General features: G+C 35.3%; 1 protein-coding gene across 2 annotated transcripts in view; it reads right to left on the bottom strand.

Annotated features, from left to right (window-relative positions):
• The window catches only part of PAPOLG (poly(A) polymerase gamma), a 31,902-nt gene continuing 23,458 nt past the window's right edge, over window positions 1-8,444 (bottom strand). The window contains exons 16-23 of one of the 2 annotated variants that reach the window (XM_049115563.1): window positions 7,536-7,657; window positions 7,141-7,316; window positions 6,683-6,771; window positions 6,391-6,605; window positions 5,789-5,869; window positions 5,567-5,620; window positions 3,947-4,041; window positions 1-3,776 (exon numbers count right to left, since the gene is read on the bottom strand). In XM_049115563.1, the coding sequence (XP_048971520.1) occupies window positions 3,548-3,776; window positions 3,947-4,041; window positions 5,567-5,620; window positions 5,789-5,869; window positions 6,391-6,605; window positions 6,683-6,771; window positions 7,141-7,316; window positions 7,536-7,657 (1,061 nt within the window). In that variant the 3' untranslated portion in view covers window positions 1-3,547. The remainder of the gene's footprint in view (window positions 3,777-3,946; window positions 4,042-5,566; window positions 5,621-5,788; window positions 5,870-6,390; window positions 6,606-6,682; window positions 6,772-7,140; window positions 7,317-7,535; window positions 7,658-8,444) is intronic. The other variant, XM_025468390.3, reaches the window with a different exon arrangement.

Genomic DNA, 8,444 nt, shown 5'->3' with positions numbered 1-8,444 from the left:
TTTAGCAAAGCAAGTTTATTTGATTACTTATTCCAGACAAGTGAGGCTTGTGTGTACAACTAAGAAATAAGACAATCCAAATAAAAGGCAGGAAATATTAATATGAACTACACCAACAGCTCTCTAGAAAGGAACAGCAGCTGCAGCGTTCGTTTTACAGAATACTGTGGAGTGATGTAGCACCATGTACCTCAAAGACCTAAGTACTTTATAAGGGAATTATGGGAGTCCTCGCTAAAATGCAGCAGTAGCTTAAAATTTGTAGCAAGTCTGATGATAAACGTCTGTTCAACTAACTTCAAATATAAAAGTTTATCAGAAAAATCCAGAAAAAAAAAAAGAATTTGGTAAGAATCTGATCTTGTACAATTCTTTTAAAAAATCCAAAGGAAATAGTTACCATTATTGAGACCTGTTTTCTTCCATCACCTGCACTACTTACCACTATTATCATAACCTAAATTCTAAGCTTTGGGAGATTTATTAGGTAGTTATTTTGAACACACATACATTGTTTTTTAAAACTAAAGTTCTATTTATTGGTCTGTTCAGTCTGTTCTGCTCTAAACCACAAACATGAAAGGAACGAGAGAGAATAATGCTACTGAAATCAAAGGATTAGGATCCTTAATGATTCTAATTTTTTTTTTTTTTTCCATTTCTAATTCTCATTCTAAGCTATTCTACTCTGATCAATCTTAGGTCGAAATTTGTTAAAAGTTTGACCCTGTTAATGAATCTAAGTAAACGGACGTTTACTTAGACGTTTATAAATTCAATAGTAATTATTTTTTAAAATACTGATTAAGGTTCATCTGCAATATATAAAGAAACTCAGAGAAATTTGGTGTTCCCGAAGCCCACTATACTAGTTAAGAGCCATAATATGTTTTCAGAAATATACCACAGAAAAACCTCTGGAGAGTCTGGGATTATTTAATCTTGCAAAGCTGTGTGGTTCCTAACAATGCCCCATCACCCTTTTCTTTCAAAGGGTCATGAACCACTTTGAAAAGCTGACGAAATTTATGAATTCCCCACCCCCCGAAAAATGCATATAAACAAAAATTTCTTATATATATATTTGCAAAGGATTCCCAAAGGCCCATGATCCCCAATTTAGGAATTCCTACCTCAAAACTGAGGAACGGAGAATAAGGTTAGCCCATGTGGACACTGTCCATCTTTACTTTATTGCTACTGTAGTCAAGTAAGCATTTTAAAAATGTTACTAGGTTATGGTCTTAAGATAGTCATTGTAAGCACCAGTAATAGTCTTGTAAAATTTATTCTGCTGCCCCAATTTTACAAGTCTAAGCCATGTACCCTCTCAAATGAGTTAAGTCCCTAAGATTTAAGCCAGCTGACAAGTATTTTCCTTTGATATATACTATTCTTCAGAGCCAGTCCTGAACACTGAGATTACAATGTAATACCCTTGTGAAAATAAACATCTGTCTACATAATGGAGATTATTTGACTTTATAAAATACATTTCTAGGTATAGTTTCAAACTCAAAGTCACGTTTACCTAGTGCCTCTGAACATGACATATAAGGCCATACTTTCCCCTTTTACTTACTTCGCATTAGTACAATGGAGCTCTCCTACTGTGGTCACAAAACGTTCTGAATGTTTTACCTACCGTTTAGGATACAAAACACTTCACTTCTGATCAAACCCATCATCTCAAAAGCATCTCATCAACTCCCCAGCTACCAAACAGGTTAAAGAATGCCATCCTTGGGGTGTCTAACATTGAACCATTTGGCTATGTCTCAGCCCCATGCTGAATGAATCTTTAAAAGAAGAGAAATGACTATCCTGGTGTATGGGGTTAGGCCTGTGGCTTTCTTATTAAAAACTCCACTAGTCACTTCCAAGAATCTGTTTAAATAGGTGGGTAAACATGAAAATTCTTAAAGAGATCGTGAAGACTGATAACAGAAGGGGAACATAGGTAGATATTAAACACAGAAATGCAAACATGTATGTAATTTACTCAAATCTTAATTTTTCAAAGTCTGAAGTCAGGTGACAATTAGTTCTTTCATAATCATCTACTTTTGCTCAAAGAGTATTTATAGAACAAATCTTAGAATCCTTGGATAAAGGAAAGGGTCAGCTAAAAGGAGAGCTTTCCACATGAGCTACAACTTGGATTTATAGGATTTCATTCTTATCTTTTGCTATGTAAAAAGTGAATAATGGAAAAAACCATTACTTTTTTCCTTGCTCTACTTCTCAGTTTTCCTTCGTAAGAGTTAAATGCTAGCATTTCCATTTCAGCAACCTAGAGATCAAGGAACAGGTGTGGGCAAAGGATACCGCTGACAATCAGAATTCCAAGCATTTCAACTCAGTGGTAAGGGGCTTGCAAGAGAGAATACGGACTATTATTACTCCATGGGTTAAATGGGTCCCACAAGTCCTATAAAATATACAACCAAGTATTTTCCCTGCATTATTCAAATGTATGTGTTTTTCCTACCAGAACCTACTAAATTGCCAAGTGAAAGCTGAACAAGGTAATAAATACTAGCATTCCTGGTTGTGCAATCTATACATTTTCATTTTAAGAATAATTCAAGCATAATCCATATTTAAAAAATTAGACTAAAGAGAGACAGTAAAGGTTTTAAAGTTTTCTCTTTGAAAAGATGGTATCTTACAGTACATACAAAAATACTCTGAAAATACATACGACTTCATTTACAAAACACTGAATCAACATATTACAAGAATTACATGGTTATGGATTTTAATAAACTGAGCATGCGTTCATGAAACTTAAAAAATATTAAGAAATGCATTGAAAAAAGCAGTGTAAAAAAAGACAACTCATATAGATAAATAAAAATTACAAAGGTCCTGAGCCAATTAATGGTTGGTAACAATATCATTCAAAATGCCTTTAGATTTCGGTAAAATCCACTGCTTATTTCTGCATGCCTAGTCCATGAAGAAGCGGTTTGAAGTTGTGGGGTAAGTAATGGTCAAGAATTACCATGCCAAGTTAATTTTATACCTCAAAAATACAAGTTTGCCATACTTCAAGGTATCTTACTGTTGGTGCTGGAATGAGTTGCTCCTTAGTAAAAAATACCAGTCAACTAACAAGAATGGCATGAGCTAGGATATGTAACAATTTCACCATTCATATACTGACTTTCAGTATTTTGGTTATATTTTGATTCTTAATAAAGATGCATTTCGAAGGCCTCCATGGGAGGCAAAATATAGAGAATTAATGGTGCCCAACTCTTATGTAATCACTGGACTAATCCTCCCTGGTAACTATGCAACATTTGGACAGAAAGGCACAAAAAAATAAAAATTTAAATATTCCATGTGCCATTCTGGGAAAAAAATAATTTAAATCAACAGAATAGACAATAAGTACATCTACACAAATGAGGAAAGCAGAAAAGATACCTCACATTCATTTTTCTCAGGTTTCACAAAGTGGCTTCAATGCTAAAGTAAATGTGTTAACGTTTGGAAAATTACAAGACAATTTTTTTTTGTTTTTTCAACTTTTTCAGTTCTATACAATGATTATAACATAAGACTTAAAAAAAAAAAAAAAAAAGTTCAGGACTTGTTTTATCCGTGTCCAAAGAGCCAAGAACTGGTTCCCACAACAGAGAAACAAGCATCGAAAGTTAAGGCAGTAAAACCTCCAACGCAAAGCCATAATATTGTAGATGACAATTTGATAGCAGGTGATCCTCACAGAAGTGTATGTAGCAATCAATGAGAGAATGCTACGGCATCTGCAGGTCAAAGTGTGAGAGTTCAAAAACCACTTCAAGGTCGTTAGTCCGATGACTGAAACTTTCACCTTATTTTATGTATGACAGCCACTTCTATTATAAAAAGAGTGGCTGCATCTATGCCACTAAATGATTGCATATTCACTTAAGTAAGGAGGCACTGCTTTTACCGATTAAGGGTCAGTCGAATGGAATTTTTGATGACTCGGATGTTATTTGCTGGAACCGGAGATGATGAATCTGGTAGCTCTTTACTGGGTAGTCTCTATTAGAAAGGAAGAGAAACAAGGAAAAGCAAATATATATTATCAAGTCCCAACTAGTAAATCACAAAACTTTTTCCTCCAAGTCCCTTAAGTTCTTAAACACTCACATATATGTTGGATATTTTCTTCCAATGTTCACTGTCAGTTCTTTGTTTTGGGGAATTTTTTTATTCAGTCGGAGGTGAAAGGCAGAGGTACAGGAAGGGGTGCAAGTGGGAGGAGTATGTATAAGAAAAAGGACTGCTAAATTACTCGCCACTTCTAGATTGAGAAACGCAGAAAGTCAATGATAAAGAGAAGTAGGAAGAGCGGAGTCACTAAGCAGGAAAACTCTTGGGGTGCTAGGTGAAAAATGAGTGTGTTATAGAGGAAGACCGGTTATCTAGTTAGTGATGGTGAAATTCAGGGGCATCTAGATGAGGGTTTCTGAGGATACTAAAGGAATTACATAATGAAGGCAATTTTGAGAGGCAAAATTGAGAAAGACACCTCTGAAATAGATAACGGTGTGATGGCAACAGTATGCAAGAGTTAATTCCCCTCCCTTGTTACCTTAGCTAAATCTATATCCTACCCACAGCCATTCAAAAAACATGAAAGATTTCAGACATACATAAAAGAACAACGAAGGCTTCAATGCCACAACCAAGATTCGGACATTAATAAAATTTTGCCACATCTGTTTGGTTTACATCCTTGCCCTTTATACTTGAAATATTTTAGAGCCACACTCAGGCATGTCATTTCACACTTTCATACTTAATATCCATATCAAACTTTTTCTTCCATTATCAAATATAATTATACACCCGTATTTTTTGTAACACATTCTTTATGTTAAAAGACATTTTACGAATTCTACAACTACTAGAAAAATGGCCAATACATTGTGAGGAATTTGGCAGGGTAACGGGGTGAAAATAAGCCATTTTGCTTATTTTTAAAAATAAGCTGTATTTAGCTTAAACTAAACTGTAAACTCTCAGAGAAGGGCTGTCTCTGGTACACACAGGCTGATTTTTGAGCACCTGTTTATTAACTTACCATGCTTAATATCATATTATTAGTTTAGCAGTAATTCTTTGAGAAATAAATTCTTAAATTGAGATTTAGGGGGATCTTTAGCTCATGTTTTAAAGGTACTTATACTATGTATATTGATACATTTGATTCTTCCAAAATATTAATACATACTGAGCTTAACAGCAGTGGTGCACAACAAAAATATACTAATGAGTCTTGCTAAGAAATTATAGTATGAGCACTAAACTTCTTTAAAAATAAACAAAGGTTGAACCTAAACTGGATAAACAGTGAAGTCTTAAATTATTTCCTCTTTTCCTCCCTTCTGAGGTACATACATCTGTGACCAGACACTGTTTGCTATTTCTACCCCAAACCCCAAATAAACACTGTTGGTCTTTGAGGACAGGAACAAAATCTCATTATCCTTTTGTTTCACCCAATGCAAGACTCTTAAGCTTTCTGTACCTGTAGATTACCTATGAATTAAGACTTTGTTACCTTTTTGCGTGATGTATCAATAGTTGGAATAGGCATACATTCTCCAATGGCATCCTAAAAACAGAATTGTATACAAATGAAAACTTTCTTTCCTATATATGCTTATTTCTACACAAAATAAAATATAACCCAAACTTCCCAGACCTATCTAGTCTGGTCCACTTTCGAATACAGTACTTTTCCTGATACATGGCTCTTTGAGAGAAATATGTTGAGGCACACCATTAATATATTTACCACTGCTTTTCTTTTCCTGTCTTCAGGAGCACGTGAGTCCTTAAATGTTGATTCAAGTCGAATAAACTAGAACATAAACATTAAGATGAACTGCTGTGATTACAAAAACCATACAATTTATATAAACTGAGAAACTAGTGATAAGGCTATCATCAAAACTACTGCAAACATGTTGGTGAGGGAAAAGAATTTAAAGTAGACTAAATTCAGCTAACACCCTTAACTTCTACAATTGGAGTGATCTTTTTGGTTAAATCAATTCAGATGGTAACAGTAGTTTTACCACCACCTACTGGAGGCAGAGGACAACAACACTATAACACAATAAATGGGATTAGTTACTAATAATGACTTCTATGTAAAGTCAAGGAGAAACTTCGACCAATCATTCAGGTTTTCAGATCTATTACAAATTTGAATTTAGGATGAGCAACCAGTATGTCTTCACAGTTTGGGCAAACATTCTTTTTAAACAGTCAAATCCTAAAGGGAGCACTAAGCTATGGAGACTTCTGAATTTTAGTGCTAGTTTAACTTAAAACAAAAAACAAAAAACTACTGAATTACCACTAAGGTTGTACCTTTACCTTTTCTATGTCTTTCAACCTCTTAGAAGACCCATCTATGGATGGGGAATGGGATCTCTTGTGTGTAACATTCTTAGTTGCCATTCCATTAAGATGTGGTTGTCCCTGGGTAGGGTTGTGGGGTGTTGGAATTCTTGGAATGACATTTCGTCCTACTACAGTAGGAATAGTGCACACAGCTGGGGGTGATACAGCTTTTACTGCAGAATCAACTTCTGAAAAAGAAAGGAAAATTCTAGTAATTGAATGTAGACACAGTAAAATCATTCTTAACAAAAGTACAGATACCTACTTGCACCGATGACTGGGATAGATAGTCCTTGTGCTGGTGGGACACTCAGTGGCTTTTCCACAACGACAGCAGTAGGCTCAGCATTATTCCTATTGAAAGTATTGAGTTATCATTGAGTAATTTGTGTTACTTATTTAAAACAGTCTTAACATTCAGGATTATTTCTTTCAAGCACTCCTACTTTAACATTTTGGAGGAAGAGAAAATGGGAAGAAAGGCAGGTGACTGAGTAAAAAGTGAGAAAAGAGAAAACCTGTGCACTTCTGTGTACTGATTCAGGCCTACATCTTCATAACCCCATCCCACAGGATCACAACAAATTGTCAAGTATTTCTAGCCAGAAAATGACTAGCTACTGGTAAAATAAGATATTGTAACAATTAAGATATTTAGCTGAGGCATAGAAAAGTTTACATCATCCCCAAACTGAAGACAAAGGAAAATTCTGAAATACAGACCTTTCTGTTTCTCCTGAAGGAGGAAGATCAGGCTTGGAAGGTTTGTTTATCGACACTGGGGAATTAAAAGGTGTTCCGTTATCAGTGTCCCTGGAGCTATCCAAACAATTGCTATCTAGAGATGATCTTTTGGATTGAGGTCCACTTGAACTTCGACTAACATCAGAAAGACTTTGCTGAAAGAGGGGAAAGCAGTTAGGATTTCAAAAGGCAAATGAAAATAATTACTGATTTCAATTCTGAAGTACATAAAATGAAGTATCTTTTGTGATTAATGAAAGGGAGATTTTAGTTCTAGACTGAATCGTACCTTTCTTTCCTTTTTGCTCAATAGGTTTGGGAGCTATTAAGAATGCAAAACCGGTCCCAGGATCATGTGTCTGAGAGGAACTTACCTTTTTCTTCTTTTGAAGAATCTCTGCTGGAAGGTAGTGATGAAGCTGTTTTTTTTTAACATGAGTTGCTTCAATTTTCATTCCTTCCTTTAGCATGTTTATATTATTTGCCTGTCTGTACACTGTAACAATGTTAATATGTTAAATGGTCAATTTCTTCCTGAACAGAGAGGTCTGTTTTCTCTAAAATGCATACATTTGCTATCTCCCCATAATCTCACAAACACACATACCCATCCTGCTTACTGAACAACTATTTCTCAAACATTTTCATCTTGTCATAATCTTATTTAAGTTCCAATTAGGGGTACTTGGGTGGCTCAGTCAGTTAAGTGTCCAACTCTCGGTTTTGGCTCAGGTCATGATCTCAGAGTAATGAAATCCAGCCCCTGTCAGGCTTGGGAGTCTGCTTTTATATTCTCTCTCTTCTCTGCCCTTCCTGCTGCTACAGTGCTTGCTCATGGAAGCTCAGCAACCCCCACCCCCCCACCCCTGTGTGCATACTCTCTCTACTAAAATCTTGAAAAGAAAAAGTACCAACTAGTTTTTCTTATGTCCAACTTCTAAGATTTTTCCAATACTTAAATCTCATTAACAAAATAAATGCATGAAAAGTTTTTTCCAAATCCTGTTTTCTGTTATTTTCCCAAAAGGTAATCTCTTCTCATAATTACTTGCCCAAGTCTAAACTAATCCTTATACTAAATATCCAAGATGCATTCGAGCTCTTCTCCTCCATGAAGCTTCTTTTACTACACTAATCCTAGAATGTCAGACTGTCAGGAACTATCTATCCAGAAGTACATCCTTATTATACAGGTGGTTAAATAAGGCTCAACAGCCCCAAATGACATGCTGAGATTAAAATACATACAGCCCTAGAGTCCTATTCACACCTTGTAAGAAAGT

This window comes from Canis lupus, chromosome 10 (genome assembly GCF_003254725.2).
Source record: "Canis lupus dingo isolate Sandy chromosome 10, ASM325472v2, whole genome shotgun sequence".
NCBI lineage: Eukaryota > Metazoa > Chordata > Mammalia > Carnivora > Canidae > Canis > Canis lupus.
The sequence above is the reverse complement of the archived record's forward strand: the minus strand, read 5'-3'. Positions and strand labels throughout refer to the sequence as shown.